Here is a 24761-nt window from a genome sequence, read left to right on the forward strand (position 1 = left end):
TTCGTGCCAATGGTGATCTCAGGAACAGCGTTCTCCATTTATACCGTAGGGGTGAAGTCAGCCATATAGTCATGACCCCCTGGTTGATTTAGACGCTGTTTTCAGCCAGGTGTCGCTGAGAATTATTTTTACGCTTCGGGATAAACTGATGATATCAATTTTAGACTGATTAGTTAAAGACATCGATCGAATAGTGTATGAACTCATTAAAGAGTCAACGTATAATGCCATTATTTAGAGATTTTCAAAATGGCTTTATCCAAGCACTTGGAACATCACTAAAGTAAAGCTTGGTATAAAGAATGAAAATTTTGATAACGTAATTCATGGCTTAAGGCTAACCAACGAAGATTATTTTTAGTCTCAAGCCACGATTGATTGGCAGCGATAGCTTGAAACGACTTTCGTGTGCCTTGACTCCGCAGGACGACGCTAATCGTGGCTGTAATCCTGCCGTTACATAAGTCGCATTTAAAATGTTTACCAAGTGAATTATGCCTGTGTCGAACGACAAAAAATTCTCACCTGTCGACCCGTGTCCACGGAGACGTCAGACGGTAGTCTTGGTGCACGTTCGATAACCTTAAGAGGTACCGTTGCCAAACCGGAAGTGGTGAACACCGGGTATACAGTGTCAGTGCCACGAAATTGCTTGGGACCTTCGTCATGGAACGAGAAGCGGCTGGCACGTGAGAATGCGCTTCTTTGTCAGCGCTGTAAAGCTTGTACATTTAGCGATGGGAATGTACGATCTTGTTAATGGGGTTGCCACCACTTTGCTTTACATTATATGGCGCCTACGGTGCGATGGCAATCCCAAGAGATTCATATCTAAACAAAAGTTTCGAATTGCGAGTAAAAAGTAACCCTAATATGATCAGAAGAAGGATAGTCATCTCGTTGCTCAAATTATCATTCAAGATGGAAGGGAACTTTGCAGTGTTAAGAAAGTGTTAAGTAATATCTGCTCTGTGCCCAGAAAATTAGGGTTCGCAATGGGAGAGCAGTGTGTCGAACTTCGAATCCGGTCGCATCCCACAGTCCCAAGGTTCGTGCGAAAGTCAAGGCCAGCCAGTCGTAAACCACAAGCTTCGTGTTATCCACCATACGTTATACATTTACATATATATCCGCGGTATAGTCACGTACTGGAGAAAGCGAACGGGAAACCAGTTTATGAAAATAGCGCCGCGCCTTTCTCGGAAGCCTTCATTGCCATTAAGCGACTATGCCACGGTCCCCCTGTTTAACGACCTTTTCTTCAGACACTTGGTCTGAAAATCTTTTGGTTATTTGGCCGTTATTTGTAAATTGAATTCTCATGCTATATAGCATGAATTTGCAAGGAATAATTCTTCATGAAAAAATGAGTCCAAAACGTAAAATAAAATTTGTCGCTACCAAGTTTTATTTTCAAGAGAATCGATTTGAAAAATTGCTGGAGGGTAGATCGAATGCTGCTCGTTTGATGCGTCTGTCCATTACTCGATGTTTCTACTTGCGTCGGTGTCTCTAAACGTTGGTAGTGGTAGGCTTATCTCCTTCCGGTAGATCTTACCATCTTCTGATCCTCGTTCGAGTCAGTTGAAGCAGATGATAACACCGTCAATATTTGCAGCCAGCAACGCCAGTAAAAATAGTGAGTAATGGTCGGACGGGCTCGCCAAGTTCATTCCACTATTCAATATCGATTTTCTCTGAAGTGAAGCTCCGAACAAAAGAATTGTACTCCACATTTTCGATTTAGTTCTTCTACAAATGTATAACTAGGGACTAAGGATTTTTTATAAGACAACGCAATCTTCGTAAGTACTCGTTTATTAAGACAGCTCCCGCGAAGCAGATGATAGCACCGTCAATATTTGCAGTCAGCAACGCCAGTAAAAATAGCGAGTAATGGTCGGACGGGCTCGCCAAGTTCATTCCACTATTCAATATTGATTTTCTCTGAAGTGAAGCTCCGAACAAAAGAATTGTACTCCACATTTTCGATTTAGTTCTTCAAATATCTATAACTAGGGACTAAGGATTTTTCAAAAGACAACGCAATTTTCGTAAGTACTCGTTTATTAAGACAGCTCTCGTGCCGCATCCGTGGATACGTTTCGCGTTTGTAACTGATAAGTCGTGCGATAACGTACAAAGCGGCGGTGTGATAAGGATATGGTACGAATGAAAGTGTAAACACGTGAAACATGTAAGCGCAAACGTCGGAAGATTCAACGATTGTAATTAACAGCGTCGATTACAGAGGTTGCGCGTTCCCGCAATTGGAGCGCGACCGGTAGGAGATCCTCGTCCGCCGAGTCTCATATCGCAGCATCGTAGAAAGTGAACGCATAAATCTCGTTGCGATCTGGGCTGCGCGCAGCCTCGATAAGGAGAACGCGATTCAATTAAACATCGTCGAACACTCCACCCTGGAGCTCCTTCAGGTGGTTGTTGTAGATGTAGAGGAAATTGCCTCTGGCCGAGCTAAGACCGTACAGGGCGCCGTTCTCCAGTCGCTGGAACGGATTCCTGGAGATGTCCAGAACGTTCAGGGTGGCCAGGTTCTTGCAGGAGCCTTTGGATATCGTCGTGATCTGGTTCTCGGTGAGCCAGAGGCGGGTCAACTGGGGAAGACCCTCGTAGCTATCTCCATCGATGGTCGTTAGCGTGTTATTATTCAAGTGCAGGTCCCTCAGCGTTGGCAGGTTGAATGTACCTCTTGGAATACTAGAGATCTTGTTGCCAGCCAGGGACAAAGTGAACCGCGGAACACCCACGAAACTACCCTCTTCCAAGCTATTGATCTCGTTGAAGTCGACGTGCAAGAAGTCCAACGTGAATGGCAGACAGGCGAACGTGTCTTTGGTGATCTTCTCGAATTTGTTCCACGCCAGATTCAGATCTTTCAGATTCTCCAGCTCGGCGAACGTGCCCCTCTGCAGCTCTGTCAGCGAGTTTCGATTCAGGTTGAGCGTCTCGAGCTGCTTCAGGTCGCTGAACGCCAGCCGTTCTATCTCCGACAGACTGTTGCTAGTCAGGATCAGCATTCGAAGAGAGTCGAGGCCTCTGAAGGCATGGTTTTGAAGCTTGTTGATGTTGTTGTTGGCGAGGTTCAAGTAACCCAACCGAGGAAGGTTCGCGAAAGCTTGGTCGGGGATGGAATAGATCTGATTGCCGAGCAACATGAGCTCCGTCAGGGATTGAGGTAGGCTGGAGACGAAGGAGAGATGCTCCAGTTGATTGCCAGCGAGGAACAGACCGGTTAGGTTCGTCTTCTGGAGAGCTCCTTCCTCGATGTTCTCGATGAGGTTGTTCTTAAGATTCAGCAGCTTGAGGTGCCTGTTTTCGATCACCTGGCTATAGATGGCTTTGATCTTGTTCTCCATGAGGTTCACGTAGATCACGTCCTCGGGAAGATCGTTGAGCATCTCCTTGGTGATTTCCGTTATATCGTTGTTGGAGAGGTCCAGGGAGACTACTGTGAAGTAGTCCAGCTGGTACCAGCGCTCCTGGAAGCCCTTGATGCCCAAACCACGAAGACTCACCTTCTTTCCTCCACCGGTTACCGGCACTTCTACGCACGGAGCTCCTTCAGCGATCTTCTTGCCCTCTTCCAAAGGCTCCAGCGAGAGAATTATCTTGTCTGGCATACATAACTTCAAGATTTGCCCTTCCTTGAACGTGAGCTTGTTTGACAGCTGGCACTCGAGCTTCAATGCTTTGTCCTCGGCCGTGTCCATCGCCTTCTCCTTTTCTTGTTTTTTCTGCTGGATGTCAGCCTCCGCTTTCATCTTCTCGAGCTGCTTCAGCTCCTCCTCGTTCTTCAGGAACGAGTTCGTGAACGTCCCAGTGCTGATGCTCCAGAAGACGTTCCCCTCTGTCAGGATCGTCGTGGATTTGGTCAAACTGAACAGATGACCCCTGCGAAGGTGCATCACGGGATTGCAGGAGATGTTGAGGACTCGAAGCTTCTCCAGATGAACGAACAGGTTCTTCAGACAGGATAGCTTATTCTCGGCCAGGTTTAGGTATTCCAGATTCGTCAAGTTCGAGAAAACGAACTCTGGAAGCGACTCTAAAGAGTTGTTCGCCAGGTTCAAGTATTTCAAGTTGGGCACGTCGTCTAGAGCGCTCTTCTCCAAACTGCGGATACCCATGTTTGAGAGATTGAGCTCTTCGATGGCGTCACCTTTGAATCGGATGTTCTTCAGGGTTCCATTCTGGATGTCTAAGATGTAGTTCTCCAGAGACGGGTTCAGGGGAGCGGCTGCCAATAGAGGCAGGAACAGGCCGAAGAGCAACATCGTTGAACAACCTGGAAATAAAATGTAATTCGATGGTGAGTTAGAGGAATGAAAATGTGTTCTGTGGAAATGATAGAGTGAGTGTTGTTGATACATTTTTGAGGATGTAAGCGTTGTCATAATTCGAGATAGTAATTCATATTCTGAAACTTCTCCAGGAGATTTTGCAAGGTTATTAGTTAGTGCATTTTAGAGTGAAATGTATAAATCAAGCAATATGCTGATAGTCATTCGTAGTACTGATCATCTCTGGAAAAAGAACCTTTAGGTTATGATTGAATTTCATGTAAAGTTCTTCTTCAGAGTGCAAAATCATTTTTGAGTCTACTGTCAACATACACATTTGGACGCCTAAAATATGGTGTACTTTTGTTCGAGCTTATGGTTACTGTTTCCTGGAACAACAGTATTATCAAAATTCCAACAGCCATCCGTTTGTATCTCCGAAGAAATTTGCATCGCGTATCTGGTAACCGGTTTTGCCGCTTCTCGAGACTGGAGTTACGAAGTTTTGCTTATTATAACAGTTTCAGCGACGTCTTACGAGTTTGGAACCGCCAAACTGCTATTATCGAACTAGTCTAATTGCTTCCACGTAATACCATAAGTCTTCGACAAAGAAATGGTCACAGGCTTTCGGAACAACTTCGAACTTTAATTAATTTTTAACTTTATCGCTTAATCTATTCTTTTACATTTAGGGAACGGTTAATTTACAAAATAACTCTTGGATTTAATTACAAATATTTATTATGGTTCTAATGACCATTCCCATACGATAATATATAAAATAACTCGGAAACTAAACGTACACGTATGTGCCAATATCCCTCAAGAGATTAAAGTGTCTGCAAATATGGAAAACGTATACTAAACGTTCACAATGCATACCCTCGAAATTAAACGTCAATTGAATCAAACAATTAAGGAAATTAAACGAAATAACCTGAAAGAGCGTAGAAATGCGTGGAGTTAATAGAGAAAAAAATTTATTCCCTGAGGTTAATAAAGGACACCGACCGCAGAAGTCTCCACGAGTTTGATGACGCAAATTCACTAAGTTTGAGGAAAGATTAGCAACCGTTTCGCCGAATATTATTCGCAGAAGGATGGAACAACGCCTTTTTAGAAGATAGAAACACGGTCCCTTACCTTGAAAGGGTTGGACTGTCGTAATTCCGAAAACCGTGCTGAGCTGCGGACTGAGAAGGACTGTCCCGGTGTCTATTCCTGGCGAGCAGCTCGCGACAGGATTCCTCGGGACACGGCTATCGCGGAAACAGGTCTTGCAGGCCTTTATACCTACCAGATTTTAAGTGTGTACGAGGATCCAGCGGATTCGTACACGCGTGTAACGCGAGTGTTGACGATTTAGCGGGCCTGAGTGGGAGACGACGACCAGCTAAGAGTACAAAAAGACCGGAGGGCCGTTCGCGCGTTCCTGGAACTTCGTTAAATTCCCCTGCTTGGCTATTAGAGGCAAAATCACGTCACGTATTGACTGTCAGCGAGCAGGAAGTCTAGGCGCCGCGACCATCCTTGAATCGAACACACTCTATTCTTAATTCGTTTTATTCGATGGACCAACGCTCCCCACCTCTTCCACGTCTGTGAAACGGAGCTGGACAATTTTATCTGAAATATCGATTATTCGGATAAGATTCTATTCGGCGCTCGATAAGCCATCCACTGTTATTCAGTTTTTCTGACGATACTTCAAAATGTACATTTTACAAAAGTACGTTTCCTAGGAACTCCACTTGGGATCACGTCTCTATCGATAATTTCGGTTGCAACTATAAAGCGACGAGCGGCCCCGAGATAGCACATCAATTGATTCCCAGGGTGAATAATGAACGGTGCATATGCTGCTTAGTTCTCTCTACAACGCTTCTAAGAAATTGCTGCGTGTTTATCTTAAACCTGTTAGCCAACAGCTGTGAGAAATTGTGGGCTTACAGTGTATGATAGATCGCCTCAGTTCAAGTCCCAAACGTTGTTGTGAGTATTAAAATAGCCTGCCGGGTTCCTCAGTGCTGTACGCCGCCGTGGTTCTTTTATTTACACTCGCGAAGGGAACTAGAAAATTCACGGTACGTGTGAGAAAATGGATCGAACAGGACGGGAAGCCACGATGTTTCTGGTATTCGAGGAAGCATTTGGAATACAGACGCCTTTAAAGCACGAGGATACGTGCGAGAGGTTGCCATACGTAGCGTAGCGAACTCCCTCTGTTCGTCGACGATTGTTTGCGTTCGGTACGTGGCGTGGTTCGATAAACGAGCCTTCGGACTTCGAAGTCTGAAATTGTTTGCCGCGAATACGTGATTTTCTACCGTGTCACGAAAACTCCTTGTGAATTTCGTCGCGAGCAAGCTCGTCGGTTGTGAAGCAATATCGTTGTTATTGAGACAGTCTTGTCTCTAATAGGTCATTTTTTTAGGGGAAATATCGGTTTCTTCTGAAATTGTTGAGGTAAAAGCGTCGGGAAATGCTATATCTTGAGGTTCTCATTGGAAAATCATACCACATTACTGAGCTAGGCCTTTCTTTATTCTTCTACGTGATTAACACTAAAACTATCAACGCTCAATTGATACTTATATCCACTCTATTATATCTTTGAAAATAGAGAGGTGCTTAGTTTCCAATTCCAATAATTCTTACTAAAAGTTGCAGTAAAATCTCGATGGTCATGGTTCAGCAATTTTATAAACAACTCTAAGGTCAAATTCTAGTGTCAAGATTATCTAGAATTTTGTCTAGATCCTAAAAATTGCTCCAGTAGATACACGAGCTCGTAGACAGCCTGGCCATTTTATTTCTTTAAGTACCCTTATCATCTTACGACTACCTCAAACGTGAGAGAAGTTTACATTCCAAAAGTCGAAGAGAAAGAATCCTCCTCGAAACGAGAACCACTGCGATGAATCGATCACCTCCTACCCAACCATTTCGAGACACTCATTGCACGCCATTGTGAACCTAATCCAGATCACCAGCCGGCGGTGCTACCGGATCGTCGTTGGCCTATTTACAAACAGGCGAGACGCGGGCGCTAACAACTCGTGCGTAGAATCACTTGGAAACAATTACTTGGCCGCGTGTCGTTGGCAATTCACGAGCAAAGGGATCCACGGGCGACCGCTATTCGATCAAGGAGACCCCGTCGATCGTCGATCGTCCGGTAAATCAATGGCCAATTTCAAGAACTCGTTACTACCTCGACGCCGCGCGTTTCCTGCTGCAGCCAGCCGCGGCGACATGCTCCTACTCGTCGTGGTTGTTCCACTATCGATTATACGTTCGGTTAAGCATGACCGATCGATCGGGCTCGGTCGACTCCAAGGGTCGTCAAACACGGCTGGATCTGTTCCATCGCGTTAAATCGACGCGGACCGTTTCTTTCCTAGACGGGAACGGCTCGCGTCGTCTTTGGCGGCGAAACGTTATCGGGCGCTTTTTAACGCGATCGTCGGAGAAAACCGAGGAAATTACACGTCGACTGTGAATCGATTTTTCCTACCGTTTCGAAGCATTTTGCACCGCTTTGAGAGTAGGCACAAATAGAGACGCTCAACCCCCCGCAGGGCGCCACGCTGTGTTTTTTTCTGGGGCACCGGTGAAAAATGTAAGTCAACGTTCCTTGACAATGGTGGCCTGAAAAAGAAGTGTTACAGGGGGTTGAACAGGTAAGGAGTTTATTTATATTACTGGGTAACCGGACGAGTGAGCCGAATAGCCATCTTCTTGCGATTCTCTTCGCTCGGGGGGCCCCACGAGATGGATCTATATAATAAGGAAGTGTTACATGGTTCAAGAAAGGTAGAAGTTTATTTATATTATTGGGCAGTTGGAAGGCCGAGCTGGAAGTACCAACAATGGCCATCTTCTTGTGGGTCCCACAGGTTCCATCTATGTACTGTATCTCTCCTGACTTCGGTACCATTGTAATAAACCATTGTGTCGGACTTATATTCTCACATGTATTGTTGAGTCATGGAAAAATTGATTTATTTTTTAGATCGGTAATTCAGTTCAGTTCAGATGGTATTCCTCCGAGTCTCTCGATAGTATCATCTTACACATTTTTATTCCTCGCTTGCATCTTCGCTGAAACGCCTCGAGCTTCCAGGTACTCATACTTTTCCATTTCAAAACATCCTGTCAGGTACGAAGCTTCGCTAAAGAAATAATTAGTCGGCAGGGGGGGGGGGGGGCACGCAGCTACTGAAAGAATAATTAGACGCCAGGGGTCTCGTGTGCTTACTCCACTCTCAGAAGTTATAGGTGCAACATCGATAATGGTGCTAGATCTCCGAAAGATCTCGGTGTAATCCTCGTCATAGATCAGATCACGGTGTTTGACAAGTCTGTCTTAATCCTTTGCACTCGAGGCCTTTGTTTTAGTATCTACTAGGAGATACTAGGGAACTCGAGATGCTTTCTTCGCATTCTGTTGCCACGAATCCTAAGCTATCGAGATTTGAGAATCAGGTCACCTTTACCGCACCGAAAATCATTTTATTGACAATTCGAGTTCCAAAGAAATGAAACCTAAAGAAACATTATTGCTGATAGATTTGCTGCGTGAAACTTAATGGTGACTGAGAGTCACCTCTCGAGTGCAAAGGGTTAATCCTTTAAGGTCTTATGTCGAGCGAGGCTGAGGTACTGAGGTTAGAAAATTCGGAGTGCAAAGGGTTGAACACTGTCAAAAGTAAAGAGAAGATCGAGTGAACCAGAAAGGCGCGAGTCAGGTGTTCCCTCGGCTATAAACTGGCCGTTAACGCCATTATGACACTCGCTGGTTTCCAGGCTGTGATCCGACATCATTCGACATCTTCCATCATCCAACGTTCCCTCGTCCGGTTGGGAATAAATTCCAGCGGCCCCAGGCGGTATTTCTACGACCAATTTGAAATGTTCGTGACCGGACCGGGACGAACACTCTCCTGTCCCGAGGTCGTCGCACTTTCGGAAACGTTGGATCCTTTCTTCCATACATTGATCCTACGAGAGTGTAGGGGCACCTTAATGCTTATTACGCTTAAGGTTCGAGGAATATTGTCAATCTTCATTGGCTATCATTGTCACGGATATCCAAATCGGAGATTGACAATGTAAGAAATTGTAGTACAATGTTTATTACAGTGGTTGGGCCTCTTTAAGGGGGCATTTGAATTGTCAACTTTCAGGTATTCTTTTAGATTTTTCTGTCATATTCATAAGGGGTGTTGCATACATATTTGTTCATATTTTACTAAAAATAATCACGATTAAACGTAATGCAAGTGATCCTCTACGCTTCATGAGGCTTGAAGCCCCCATTTAACTTCAGTGTCTCGTGTTGCGAGGTTACTTTAGGTATTTTTGTTTCGCTGATGAAGGGCTAATGTCCCCTGACCCTTCCTCTCCTTTAGGTGCAGGTGAGAACCACTGATCCTTCGCCGGATCGCGGTTATTACGTAGCACAAGAGGCAAGGTTCAGGCTTCGTAGTTCTCTCACGGTGCGCTATCTTGAGAGAGAAAGAGAGAGAGAGAGAAAGGGAAAAAAGGCACGCCTGGTACCCGCAGTGTCGAGTTAATTAAGTTTGCGCGTATGGAAGCGGGCATGAAGATCTAAGCTAAGAGCGCGCAACCGAAGGGCTTAGAAATATACCGAAAGGATCCGTGAATTATCTTCAGCCAGCGATCGTTCCAACGTCCTCCGTTCGCGATTCCGCCGAGATTCGTTTTAATTGTGCGAAAGGGTACGGTTTATGCAACTCCCCCCTTTTGGTGTCCCGTTGACTGCCTCACGGAAACGGATACAGTGGAACCTCCAGTATCGGAACTGACAGCCTGACACGACTGGTCGTTTAATATCTACGATCCTAAATTTTTGTTCTCTAGGGAAAAAATATTCTTCATATACTGTAGGTTATTTGTGTTCCACGCGTGTAATTGGAAGATTGCAGTGAACATTGTTATGGGAATACTTACTGACAATATACCGTGAAATTTATTGATTTCATTCTAGTGTGAAGGTTTTCAACACATTTTTTATTGAAGATTTGTTTAAAGAACGGCTGCACCTATTAAAAGTAGAAGATTTTCAAAGTATTCTTCGATGGACACTTTCGAAAATTCATACTCTTGAATTTAGTAGAGCGCGGGGCAGTCGGTTAATCAATTTTATCAATTTAATTTATATACTTGGCAAAGGTGTAGAAAAATGAATTCGTATTCCCGAGTTAATATGAAGCAGATATAAAAGCTCCAGTAGCTAAAGTTAGTTTTACTTCCATTTTCAAGCTCAATCTAGTATAATATACCTACCCAATACATGTACACAGTGGACGTAAATCAAGATCCAACGTTTCATGACGATGGAACCTTGGAGCGTCCACGAGCCTGTGTAATTCTCATCGAACATGCACCATACCTCATGCCTCAACTCAAATGTCGCGTGACATCCCTACGCTACGTGTCCACATAGTACAGCGTTTAGAAAACGTTCTGAAACAAGCACTTGTTTGCTGTTGATTTCACTTCGAACGTATATATCAATAGGGAATCGCGTTACATAAAAGGCGACTTTGTACGGAGATTTTTGTACAAGATAGTTTTACACGCTTACGACATGAATATTCAAGCTTGAGGACGCTGAATTTCTCTTTGCATTCGTTAAGACCCTCTACAAAAGACAAAGAGTAGAAAAAAATTGCGCTGACTTGGAACAAAAAAATAGCTACCTAAAAGATTAATTTTATTCGTTTCTCAACGAATTATTCCACTTGAAAATTCAGTTTGGCAATCGACTCAGTCATAAATTTAAAAAGAAGACAAGGAAGATTGATAGCCAGACTGCGGATGTTTATGCAAATTCATATTTTAATGGATTCCAACAAAGAATTGAGATTTAAATGAAAGTGGGTGTAATTAAAATACACTGCAAAATGAATTTCTGCCGATTAAGGTCGAGTTATTTAATATTGAATAATTGCATGGATCTGTGACTAGTTGTTTTTTTAATAGCACGCATGCAGAGGTCTGAAAAATGATGGCGGTCGTAATGGGTTAACGTGAAACGATACTCGAACAAGTTCTAATTATCCGCGGTTGGAAACTCGCTCAGGAAACGTGTAAAAAGACTCGCAAAATGTGCGGAGGATTCTTCGTTTGGAGCTCGGCCTCGACGAGTGCGGATCGTTAAAGGCCTCAGCGTAGTGAAATTAATTTTAATTAGTGCAAAGCGTGACAAGCACGGGCGAGCTCAAATTATTACTTGTCAATGCTTGTCCTGGGTTACCTGCTTGCATAAATAACGACCGGGCACCGCCAGCATCGACAAAATTTTCTTCGCGCTAACGCAAATCTGTAATCGTGTTTCGACTTACGATCGACAAAAGTGTTTTTCAATTGGCAGACATTTCCTGACTCGAGATTGTTATCTAAAAACACCCTTAGCAATGGAAGCTTTTAGTAAAACCTCGATGAACCTGGGATAGCTTGAGGCCGAAATGCAACATTTGCTTTTTACCATACGTTTATTTTTACGGGCCAGTCGGGATCTATCCAACGGAGGATTCCGATCGGTGCGGGCAATAATTACGGGGGTGGTGATTGGTTAATGGTAGCCCCGATGCATAGCGCACATTCAGGTTATGCCTTATCTAAGATCGGCTGGTTTCAGCGCTTCTTGCATCTTTCCACGAAAGTGCCTCTTTCCGGACGATATTCTTGGAAGCTACGCCGAAACATTTTATATAGGGTGTAAACATAGTGGTTCACGCGATATTCAGGGGTGAAATTACTCAGTCTTTTTTCTCAAAAATTTATCAAATATCAACTATTTGATTTAATTCGTCATTTCATATGTACAATTTATGCTATAGGTAACATACGCTTATAGTATAACTAGCACACCAACGGCTCTGCTATCTTAATCATTGGAAAGATGTATTACCAGCAGAAGATACATGGCTTCGACGAATTAAAATAGGGACAGGTGGATGTAAATGTATCCGTGTATTTGAGTGCACATGAAATAGAGACCGCTGGTACACAGTGACGCACTGTAACGGGAGACAAAGTGGGACAAGCGGTTGGCACCCAGAGGCACTGCTTCTTTTAATTGCCAGGGACTTTAGCAATCTTACCCGAGACAAACGTTCGCTTGGCAAGTTATGGTCTTTTCACCCTCTAGTGGAGGAGGATAGCAAGCATAAGAAATCGATGAAATATTGTTCACACCCTATGCATGCATATTCTGTTTCCTGGAAGCTATATTATACCTTATACTTGAGAATGTTTTCAGGTTGACTACATATGCTGGAGCACGTAGAGATTCTATCACTTGTAGAGATTATGTAATTCCATGGCAAAGAATATAGCTGATTATAAACATAATTATTGGGAGTGTCTGGGACTTTTTAATTCACTTCGGTGATGAGCTTTAATAATGCGTTCGGAAGATTGTTTTGTCGTGTTTGTCATTGTGTACGTGTCAACATAGAGACATCTTCGAATTGTCATTGTTATTGCTAGACTGTGGATGATTATGCAGTTATGTCAAGTAAAAATATGCGAAAATGTAAGAAGATGTGCACAATTGGAAAAATATATAAAATATCAACAGTAAAATAGATGTTATACTGTGTAGAAGATAATACATACTTTCGTTTAAATCGCAATTCTTTATCTGAATCTATAAAAATATGAGTTTGTATAACATCTAATTATTACACAGTCGTCGTCATCGTGTAGCCATCGTTATGTGCTCACTCTCGTTGTGTTAAGCACCAGTATCATATATAATCAACACAATCACCATGATCATCGTCATCAGATGTCTCTTCTGAAGGGACATCGTAAGTCCAGGCAAACTTTATTAGTGTTTACTAAACTGCGGATTTTTATGCATTTATAGGGAATTTGAATGTGCAAGAACCTACAAAATACAAACAATATGCAAGAATATAAAAAAGATTGAAAGTAAAGTTCACGTTATAATATTTGCAGAATAAAATAAATTCCTATTTAGGTTCAATTTTTGTAGGCACGTTTGCGAAGATTTTATTGTGCATAAAGATCCGCAGTCTAGTGATTACACAGGATAAACTTATGGGAGCATGAAATTTGTAAAAGTGCGCGATTCCTTGAAAGTATCTATTCAAATATCAAAGAAAATCAAATAAAAATATGGTGCATGTGTTAAGATATATATAACAAATATGAGCTTGTGTTACATGGAAAAAGAATGTGTGAATAGTCTACAACTTAAAAGAGCGACAAAGAGCATTTGTCTAAGAAAGTAAGACGTGGGAACATATCTTGTACAACATGGTGCAATCTATGAAGATAAACAAGGAAGCCTAAGATTGCAACTTAAAAGATTGAAACTATCAATGCATATCTGTGACTGTTTCACACGTTATCACGTATCAGAATAGTACAAAATTTTGATTTTTAACATAAATATGTTCTAAAGATATCTAAAGATACACATAAGCTCAAGTACCATTGCAGTAAATTATTAGTTTGTCTGGAAAGTCCGTGCCGATTTTTGATAGGTGGTACACGTCTGTTTATATTGGAATGGTTAAAAACAATTAACATGGTTGCATCCCTTATAAAGTGGAAAGGTCGTGGAACAAAATGATATTTATATAATTCAATAAATATGTATCAAAATTCAAATGTGCCTTTAAAGTTTTCTTAAAAATTGCCACGAACTTTCTGGACAATCCAATACATGCTTTCACACATATTTGCACATTCTGTAACGAAGTGGCTCCGAGTGCAAAGGGTTAAACCCTTCTCTAATTTCCCGTAGGTCACAATGCACGGCATGACAAAAATGGCCAACAACGAGTCACCGAGACGATCGATTGGTGGTTGCGCGTGGAAAGGAAGAGGTGTCTCGACCCGAGCCGCAAGTTCAGAGTCGGGGCGCGGGTTTTCGCGCCCGCTGTTCTTCCAGGAAAGTGGCGCCTTTCGCGTTACGAACGAAAGAGGTCGTCCGAGGGGGGAGAAGGTTCGCGGGCCGAATGTGGAGTAGAATCGCGTTACGGGGGCTGAGTAACGGAGCGGGCGCAGAGTAGAGCGTATCGCGTGTCGTCGACGAGCGCCGTTCTTCGCGCGGAATACTCGCATCGCGGTGCTCGACGAGTGGTCCGCCAGTCGCGTGCTGACCAGCCGACAGTGTGCACGGATAGGACGCTATGACCCGCTGTGATCGCCTGTCCCACGCTTCTGTCAGGCATCGATGACAGAAAATCATCGCCAAACGCTCGACGAACCAGTTCAAGCCGATCCACGTCGCTCGTCCTGGCGAAAATCGTCGAAAATCCTGCGAGAATAGACTCGACTCGACCTAGGAACTTTGATATTTATTCCAGTGAAGTAGTTGGTCCACGAACTCTCGAGGCTCTCGATGAGGAAGTTTCTTCCCTTGGTAGCGCGTCAGTGAACGATCGATCGATCCAGAATTGGTCCTGTAGTTCGCAGTTGTTGAAGTTTCCAGTGATCGATCGGTGCGATAAGTCTGAGAGAGGACTGTTAACGCGTCGCGAGAGGAAGAGCGTGCGTGCACCGATCGCGATCAATCGGCCGTCGTCCCCCGCTTGATGAGTCGCGCTCGACCGTCTCGGATCTGAGGATCCGATCGACGTCGAAGAGGCGAGCATTGTTCGTTGAGAGATCGCCCCCGAGGGACCAACCGACACGATGCTGAACGACAACGTGTGGAAGCACAGGCGGGTGCCTGTTCCGAAGAGGTGAGTTTAATTATACCGATTCCGATCGACGTTAACCATTCTCTACTCGGGCCAAAAACTCTTGCACGATTCCTTCGGTCAGTCGGATTATAACTTGGGCAAATTTACGGGATAGGCTTTGCTTTTTCATATTTTTTCATACGTATAGCTCATGCATTGTTTATTTTGAAATTCTGCAAGTGTCTGTGGGGGTGTATTATGGATCTCGTATATTAGGATGGCAGTGCATAGACAATATTTAACGCAGAATAGACAGTAAGACACCGCTTAACGCGGGAGATGCGTTCCAATTAGGGAAGGTCATCCTAACACGTAAATAATGGGGATAAGTGAAACAGACCAAAGAATAAGAAAATTTATCAGTTCTTCCTTTGCTTTAGTTTGTAACATTATTTGTTAAATTGTTTTTTATTGCATCGATTATACACTTATTTATTGCTAATATCTATTTTCGTTCATACAACATTCATGAAAATCAAAAAACGTTCGAGTAAAGATGTCATGCTTATAACAAGGAAGGTTCTTCCTCATTTGATATTTTTTATTTGATGTTCTTTTTTTTTGTGACAAAGTCATCTAAAGTCGTTTGTCTAGGCCTGTTCCGTTCAGCAAGCACTTGTCGATAGCAAGACCTCGCATCAATGACACTTCTTATTGCCTTTGAATTTCCATCAAAATTTAAATCATTTTGTACAAACTGAAAAAAACTACCAAATACTACCGCGTAATACTGAAACAGCGTTAAACGGGGTCTTACTGTACGTATCTATGAAAGTTTACAAAGATAAACGACGTGGGTGTCCGAGCAAGGTGTAGGAGGATGCCAGGGATAATTATACTAAAGATACAGAAACGTGGTAAACATGACGTATGTACAGGATAAAGTACGCCTAAGTAAATCGCAGATTAAATAAATTAAAAGAAGAAGGTAAGGATTAAGCCACGATTTCATACATAACGTCTTTGTTAATGCGTAGAGTTACGCATAACTTCACCCCCCCCCCCCCCCCCCCCTTTTGTCTCTGCTATTTAACCCTATACATCAAGGTCCCTCCTTACTTATCAATCCACCCATTGAACACTTCTCGCCTTCCGTTCATCCTCGCTGCGTTCTACGATCCTCCGTGTTAATCACCATTGAAAGACATCACGCGTCCAGTTAAAAGCCTTTCAATTAGCTTTCACAGTTTTTCAACAGGTCATGCGAGTCATTAAACGAGATTTCTCTGCGCCATGGCAGACATTATTCCTCCATTGATTATAAGTGACCCCTGTATTCGGACCTTGGACTAGCGAAAAAAAATCTGCAATCGTTTGTATCGTTAGTCGTTCGTTAGGAAAGTGACTATGCTCAACAAGTACTTTTCGCGTGTTAACGACGTTTATCGCCTTCGAAAATCGTCCCTTTAGATCGATCGATAGTTTTAATCAATTTTAACCGGTCTCATTGGAATCCTCTGGAAGTCTCTCGAATTCCTTATCGTTTGGTTATTCGCTATTCATCAACAGGAAGAATACAGAGAATCCCTTCAGAGAAATCGTCCCATGCGATAACAGGGCTTAGTCGTTTATCCGCGGAACAATGTACAGAATAAGTCGCTGACTACAAGCTCGAGTCCGTCTACTCGGCTGTCGTGTTTCGGAATGGAATAAAGAAGCTGCCACAATTATCATTTAACTGTATCTAGCTAATCGTAATTTCTCCGCGGCGCGGAACAATGCCTTAATCGTTGTTTGGCATCATTAAATCGTTCAGCTGGCTCGTACTATGTACTACGAGGAATATAAAAAGGATGATTAAGACGGATAGGTACGTCTGAATTCTTAGAAACTTTGAAACGTACAATAGATTATATTAGAGTGGCGGTGAGGCCGAGAAGTGGCTGGAGTAATTTAGATTGCGGTAAAAGTTAAGAATGATTACTTCAATGAGAATCAGACAGGTGTATCGTGACATCACGACATGTACGGCATGCCGCGATTGCGTGACTGGAAACGGTAGTATTTTGTCTCTAAGTGAAAAATAGTAAGTTGGAGTCTCTTAGAAGCATCAAGTATGAATTTCTTAATTTTCATACAGTAAATAATTTTGAGATTTTTTAGACGTTGTTTCACTGCTCTTGCACGTAGCAATATTTGTTTCGTACTTTTATCTTATTTATTAACTTCGATCCATTGACTTTTTCCAAGCCAGCGTCTATGGAGTTGACGTTGCTTGTGTTTATCATCGAAACGACAAATGTCGTTTAGTAAAATGTTTCCACGCGATAACCAGCTCGTTTAACTTTGGGACAAACGCCTTTCACTGCTTACGGTAATGATAACTCATCGCTGATAGATCCTTGCTTCATCGACGATTATTTCATGTTCTGGTCGTCTTCAGAAACAGTATAATAAAGGAACGACGCAAGGAATGGTTCCTCCCTCTTTAGAATAAAACAATGGCGATTCGTAAAAATCTTTCGGGGACTTTTAAATAGGAAAATGGTTGATACATTGCTCGTCCAAGTACAAAGCGTGAGAGCCGAGGCCTCCTGTCTCAAATAGATTTATCAGGTAACGTTCTGCGCGCTAAAATGCTTAACCCCGGAATACCGACGGGTTCAGCAAACGTATGTGTTCTCCTGCTAATAGATAATGTGTCTCTTCTGCTCCTTTATCGCGCTTGAAAGCCTCGGCTTTATAGACACGTGAATCGGGCATTTTTTATCTCGATGGCTGGTGAATTATTAATGGGCCCGAATAATCGTCCACGGTGAATCGCTCCCATAGGATTTCGAGTCCCGATAGCAAGGTGGAGACGAGGTTGAGCTAATCTATAAAGATTTACACTTAGGAAGAGTCATGGTAGATAATTACTCCTTGGTAGTTGACTGCCTACGTGGAAGGAAGAATTTCTTTATTTTAATGTAGTTTCAACAATTAGAAAAATTGTTTTGATCTCAATCGAATGATGAGGAATTATTTACTCTTGGTTTAGTTTGAGTCTTGGAAATTACATACAAAATTATATGGTAAATCGATTAAAAGACGGCTGAAGCAGAATTGGCCGTTGTTAATTTTATCAATTTTTTCTGAGTATATAAATTTTATATTAGGTGCAGTGTAGTTCGGATTAGATCTGGATTAGGCCAAGGTAATTTTTTCCCAGTTTTACGCAAAAATGTTTCAGACAACTTTAATATTGCAAAGCTTCTTTCAAACAATCTCGACAGACCTATTCCAATAAAAAATGTAGAACGATCCACTCGAAGAAAATCACTCACTAAGATGAAAAGAATCCACAAACGAAAAGTCATACATCACTCTGTCGTCGTTCGTGTTCAACCAGAGAAAAAATCAGTTACACGCGTTACTACAGATGAAAAAGCTTCGTTATTCGGTTCGTCGTGCAACCGGTTCGCGTATCGATTCGCAATTATTCCCAGCCGCATTTAAGAACTTCATTTAACGAGGAAGACGGATCGAAGCATTCCTAAATGACGTTTAGATGTATCTCCATAGTGAGCACGGCCGATGTAATGGATTAAAGGTCATTCAGTGAGGTCTGTACCGCGCTGCAACTGCGAACAAATCGATCCATCACGTTGATTGGACCACAGAATAATGCGAATTGTGCAAGAATCGCGAACGACGGTGCCCCGTGTACCCCTTTTAAATTCATGACCACTTTCTTCTGCAATGTCGTCGCGACCGGGGCGAGATAATTGCTTTGGATAGCGTCGACAACTTCCGGTACTTCTTTTGGGAAACGGTTTCATTACTCGAACAAAAGAATGTTGGTTTAGCTATGTATCGTACATACTATCGAGTAGTGTTTCTCAAGCGTTTTTCCAACGTTTGTTGGATAATCTAGATAAAAATACTAAACGTTTATGATATGGAATATCTCACAGTGAAACGAAGAATTTTTCGAAAGGAACTTTAGCATTTTTTATAATTCGCAGGAGCGATTTATGAAACTTTCTGGGAGAAGGATATACTCTGTGAATAAGAGAAATTTTGATTATACGCTGCTGTTCCAAATTTTTTACGATTTGCAATATTCATCGACAGTTCTCGAGAAATCAGTGTCTCGAAATTTTTCCGGTTTGTCGATGCAAGACATTAAATGTCAAGGTTCGGAACAGTTATTAAATATGCAGGAAACATATGAACCACCTCTCCGAGTGAATTATAACATGGGTCGTGAATAAAACGTTATGTAGCTAATTAAACGTTGATACGAACGTTCGTGACACCAAGAGGCCAGGCTGGGAATTTTAATTTAGTTTCTCGGGCGATGATTTTCTCGGGCAAGGATTTTTAGTAAGATTTAAATACTTTATGTAACAGAAATAAAAAGTTTACGTAATGTTTGCTGAAAGTTGCTCCACGCGGGGAATTTTGAGAACTTTGTCGTCACTTTCAGTGTTAAGAAACTTTCTAGAGCTGGAGTGATTTACGACAGGAAGATAAATAATAATTTTTGAAAGTTCACGATTGAGTAACTCAAATGCAAAATTTCGCGTATAATAAATGGATGAATAAAATCTGATCTTAAAGTTCATATCGACTAACCTTGTCCAGGAACGAGTTGATCCGTGAATATAAACAGCTTTAGAAGAAACACTAAAAATATGAACAGTGTCGTAATAGAACACTTTGAGGGTCCGTGAAAACTCCTTTTAAATTATTAGTTTAGCGTTTCAGCGAAGTGGAAATACGGTGCGTGTTCTACGCTCTCCACTAGAGAACTGAATGTTTGACATAGAAACGAGGCTCGTGACACGCTAGAGTATCGATGATTCGTTAATATACAGATAACCACAATGCGATAACTCTTAGATAAGGTCAGGGTGGAGGATATCACGCTTCATCGAATGGGTTGCAGCTCACTTATCCATAAATATTTTATTACAGACATTGAAGTTCTAAAACATAAAAATTCATTGCAATTTCTTCATTGCTGTATACGGTATTATGAATACACATGTTGCACTCTAACAAAAGTAAAGATTTATAGAGAGAAATAACGGAGCGTTCTAATTACTTTTCAAATAGTGCACGTGTGTATTGCGGGTGTCCTTGTATCCATTGGCCACGATTGCAACCTCTTTGATCTAGGAGGTCGACAACCCAGGTCTGGCGCAGGTAGCGCTTATTATCCCGGACGTTTACGAGAATTGAAAGTCGTGGAGCGCATCAATGTCACTGGCGGGCAGTAATGGTTTCCAGAGGCGGTCGTTTCGCGAGACCGCTATTATCGTGGACTCTCACTGTCTTGGGAGAAACGTCACGCTCCTATCTACTTTCGATCGCGACCATTCGTTTCCAACAATATTGGCAATTTGCACGTACTTCATCGGCTGGCATTCTCCTCGGCTCCAACGCTGACATGATAAACAGGCGGTCGAGCGGTGTTGGTAAACGATTCGCCGTGTTCGCGGTCGTGCTATTTGCTTAAAAGGGTAGAAAAGAGGGGAGCTATCTGCTTGGGAAGCGCCAAGGAAAACAGCAGGAAGAACCGTTAATGGTGTTTCACTTATTAAGCATATGCATACGCGCCGGCCAATTTCTTCCGTTTTAATTGATGAGTTGGAAAGTTAAACGATAGGCAAGTCGGAGCATTCTGAATCTGATTCCCTCGCATGATGCGGGTTTCCTGAAACTGGGACGGCGAGTTGTTTTTACAGCGATGGGGGACAAAAAGCTTGCGCAGAAAAATGCCCTTTCAACGCTTATCTTTGTTCCTATTTTCCTTTCACGAGTTTCCTTTCTTACGTGCTATTTAATTGCTGTTTATTCTTTTCTTTTTAATTATAGTCGACACTTGGATGTATTAATTCCTCTTTAGAAACGTACACATAATACTCAAGAGATTAAAAGACATTCCTCGTGTATAATAATCTTTCCTCTATCATTTGTTGTTTAGTAATACTTTCTTATATCTCTCGTGCTCTTCATCTTTATCTATGTATTTGCACCAAAGGTGGTTGTACTAAAGAGGCTAAAATACGGTCCTCATGTGTATTAATCTTTCTTCTATAATTTTTTTAGTAATATTTTCTTATATCTCTTGTCCTCTTCATCTTTATCTTTTGCACCAAAGGGTGCTCTCCCTCTTTGGACTAAAAAAATAATGAAATAAATTCTACAAGGATTCCTTTGCCTCAAAATTGAAATTCGTTTATAAATAATGGATTATGCTGTGTACCAAGGTTTCGAACGAACGTCGCAGTGGAAAGCTAGTGCTCCCGGGGGTTAACGAGAGCGTGTAGCGAAATAGCGTCGGAATTCAACGCAACGGTGTTTAGTCGCCGAATCGTCGAGCCGGGGGACTTAAACGTGCATAATTGCTGTTGCATTTTACGACGGGCGTTGGAAGTTACGTATCGTGCTTGCGTTAAAGCTGGTTGCGTGCTGAAACCGACAGCCGTTCTTGCACTTTCGTAGCGATCCCATTAAAATCACGCGATGCGAGTCTTTCTCTTCGCTGAAAATGCCGTCTGTGCTTCCGCGGTCCTTGCACCTAAACCTGGACTCGATCGTGAAATGGGAAACAATGGGACATAACTATGAGGGAAACGTAGATATTTTTCCTTGTATTTGGGAGAATCACTGAATCAAGAAGAAGAACTTATATCCGTAATAATAGATATTCTCGATCTCACTTGATCTTTTAGCAGTCCACACTTTTTTAACACTAAACCTTCAGACGTTCATGTGTAACTATTTCTACCATAGTGAAACGAATGATTGATTTGAAATCGAATTGTACACTTGTAATTGGTTTGTTTTTAATATCTGGCTGTATTTATGTTACCGCTGCATAATGTTCTTTTGAACAAAAGTTAAAAAAATAAACGTCAGCTGTCAAAATTGTTCCAATTATAAATGCATTGATATCTTTGTAAATATTTAATTTGGAAAATAAGGCTTCTAAGGGTTAAAGACACTTTTTTCAAATAACGCAAAAATATTTTACATGAAATTGAATTGGATAATGCATGCAACAATTGCATATAATTCATATATTGCATATAAGAACTGTATACAAAAGTTTGAAAACGGTTATTTGACCGATCGTGGTAGGTTTAGTGTTAAATTGAATGTACCTTCTATATAGATAGAAATCGCCTTTTCCAATCCTCGCATTAAAATTGTACATTCGTTAAAAATATATAGCAACCATTTTCTTCATTTGGCAGCTGCAATTAGCCAACCCACGTCCTCTAGAGACACACGCTATAATTGCTACCACCTACAGTTTTAGCTAGGTGACGCAGGATCCATTCGAGCACCCCACAGTCCATTTGTCTATGCATTTTTATATAACGAGCACCACGATTCCACGCTTCGCGCCTTTCGACTCCCAATTGGTAGACGCGTCACCGATCCCGTTCTACCGATCGGAAATGTTGCGTGTAGTTGGTTTGGACACGTCGTTTAAACCAACTGTACGTTGTGTACACTGTTCCCTGGACCTTACGGTCTGTATGTCGTTGACACTGCGTCTAGTGACCGATACCGTTCGTTTCTCGTTTTCCTTTATCTGGCCACACGCTCGTTTCTCCCAAGCGTGATTGTCGAAGCGCGCGTGGCTGAACATTCGAGCGGTTTCTCGAGAAACGGGATAGGCTTCATTGTCAAACTCCCAAGCACCTTAATCGATTGCCTATCGCTGTATCTCCTGCATTTTTTTACATTATAACAGGGCACGAACACGCTTGGCGGAACGTGGTTCTGCGTTGCTGAATTCGTTGAGCCTAGGTCGGTTTACGATTAGGTAGACCGATTCAGTGTCGGTATCATGGCGATAGGATTATTCAGTGACAGCGTTACCAGTTGTTTAAGGGAGGAAACCACATTTGACGCGTAAAAGTCATAGCTGTACTCGAGAAAATTTTTTTCGAATACATTTTTTTCGAACTATTGACTTAGTGGAAGTTACTGAACGTTTATTAGGCGTATATTGAATAGTAGAAAAATAATTTTTATTTAGATTCTTTGAATGTAATAGCGAGGTGTTAGGCGTTCCCTCTGTGAGACATGCAAGAAATCCAAGTTTCGACCATTTCGAATCAGCAAATTTGATGCGTTTGGATCCAATACCAGGAAGCTTCAGCAATAACATTTCCAGCTGTTTAATATACCAGGAGTCCCTGAAAGATACATGGCTGAAGCCTCTGCCGACCTTTGGAAGGCCCCTGGAAATGGACAGCGTGGTACCAGCCATAGGTGCACCACGGATAGGTTATCGACGCGCATAATGAGGACCTCGTATATGGAAACGCGATTACTCCACATAGCGGACCCGCATTATTCCATAGCGTTCGAATTTCACGAGCATTAGATACAGCCTCGACGGCTCCGGAACCCGCACACGTGTTACCCGCTAAAGGGACCACAGGGTCAGATCGTCTGATACTCGAAGCCGGCAACGGATCATGGCTCCGATTAACGCGACCTCTTCAGCTCTTCTTTGTTTCACGCTCGTTCAACTTCTTCTCGACGATGGTTGATTAACACATTCGTAGTTTGATATTGTGCAGCAAAGGTCGATGACCTTTTGGATGGAGAAGCTCTAAATTCCGTGTCTAAAAAGAGAATAGCGTGTCATTCTGTGTCATTGTATCTGTAGTCTGGAAGCAGGAGACGCTATTGTTCAATTCGGAAGAAAATTGAGTCTTCTGTAGGTGTTCCAACCATTTTATTCAGACACCAACGTAGGACGTCTCTTTTCATTATTTTTGTTCTTTTTGTGAATTGAAGAAATTGTTCCAGGTCCTAACGTTCACAGAAAATTATCCAATATTCATTTTACGCAAAGATCCTTCGTTCCTTCGTGCAACACTATAATAAAATCGCCCCCATGTTTTATTATTTTCAAGGAAACCATTGAGCCCCATTTGTTACTAATCGTAGTAATGAAATAATTTTCAAATTAATAACCAGCTACTTGGTAATTGACGGGCATTAATGAGTAATAATTACGGGAATGCTCTAATAATTATACAACGATTAATTCGATATTAAATACCTCTAAACGAGGAGCATTTTGCTTAAATATGCGACTGACCAATTAACATTGTTCCTCGCCTCGATAAGCGATCTCCGTTGCTCGAAGTGTAGAGTTTCTTCAACGTATTAATCGTGCTCCCCGGAGCGTGCTATCGTTGAAAAAAATCTAACACGATGGCTTTTTCGATTTTAGGGTGAACCTCGATAAGTGGTTTTCACGGTCTACGAGACACGACAGTTTAGAACCTCGAAGCTCACCGTTGGAATCGTAACGCGTTGCATAAGTGTCTAACAGTTTCAGCAATTAGCTGCAGCCGCAGGTATGATTGCATGAAAATTGCCAATCACGCTCTCCCACGCTGTTATATTGTCAACTGTTCGCGGGAACACTGGTAATCAAAGCCTCTTGTGACCCTGATTGGTCCTGAATTTGAATAACCACCGTTGCGTGTAATACTGCTTCCTAATTTCGATTTTCAGAGATGTTAAGACGTTTTATTTATAATTCCGCCGTTCTATAATTTTGTTCTAAATTGTTACATCCTTCTTCTACATATTTTTGTATTCTATTTGCGTCCCACGTTACATATAGTGATTTTCGGTTAAATCAAGCGTTAAATCGGTGTTATCGATATTGTAGAAACTAGCTACAATTCTTCTGCCGAGATATTATAATAGAAAGCCGATCGTTGAGCCCTCG

At 42.2% G+C, this 24761-nt stretch overlaps 2 protein-coding genes across 4 annotated transcripts in view; one reads left to right on the plus strand and one right to left on the minus strand.

Annotated features, from left to right (window-relative positions):
* Positions 1 to 24761, plus strand: part of LOC128872394 (heparan sulfate 2-O-sulfotransferase pipe) — a 75232-nt gene that overhangs the window by 6451 nt on the left and 44020 nt on the right. For both annotated transcript variants that reach the window (XM_054115032.1, XM_054115033.1), the window contains exon 3: positions 14116 to 15058. In XM_054115032.1, coding sequence (XP_053971007.1) covers positions 15009 to 15058 — 50 coding nt within the window. In that variant the 5' untranslated portion in view covers positions 14116 to 15008. The remainder of the gene's footprint in view (positions 1 to 14115; positions 15059 to 24761) is intronic.
* LOC128872392 (leucine-rich repeat-containing G-protein coupled receptor 4-like) lies at positions 1820 to 19799 on the minus strand. Of its 2 annotated transcripts, XM_054115030.1 has the most exons (3): positions 19619 to 19799; positions 5448 to 5930; positions 1820 to 4306 (listed from the first exon to the last, which is right to left on the minus strand). In XM_054115030.1, exon 3 carries the CDS (start codon positions 4293 to 4295, stop codon positions 2397 to 2399), a length of 1899 nt encoding a protein of 632 aa, XP_053971005.1. In that variant the 5' UTR covers positions 4296 to 4306; positions 5448 to 5930; positions 19619 to 19799; the 3' UTR covers positions 1820 to 2396. The 2 variants fall into 2 exon arrangements, with proteins under 2 accessions (XP_053971005.1, XP_053971004.1); XM_054115029.1 differs by lacking the exon at positions 5448 to 5930 and having other exon boundaries at positions 1821 to 4306.

This window comes from Hylaeus volcanicus, chromosome 2 (assembly GCF_026283585.1).
Source record: "Hylaeus volcanicus isolate JK05 chromosome 2, UHH_iyHylVolc1.0_haploid, whole genome shotgun sequence".
Lineage (NCBI taxonomy): Eukaryota > Metazoa > Arthropoda > Insecta > Hymenoptera > Colletidae > Hylaeus > Hylaeus volcanicus.

Coding starts and splice junctions, on each gene's coding strand:
- LOC128872392 (XM_054115030.1), bottom strand. CDS start 4,295: ATGTTGCTCTTCGGCCTGTTCCTGCCTCTATTGGCAGCCGCTCCCCTG.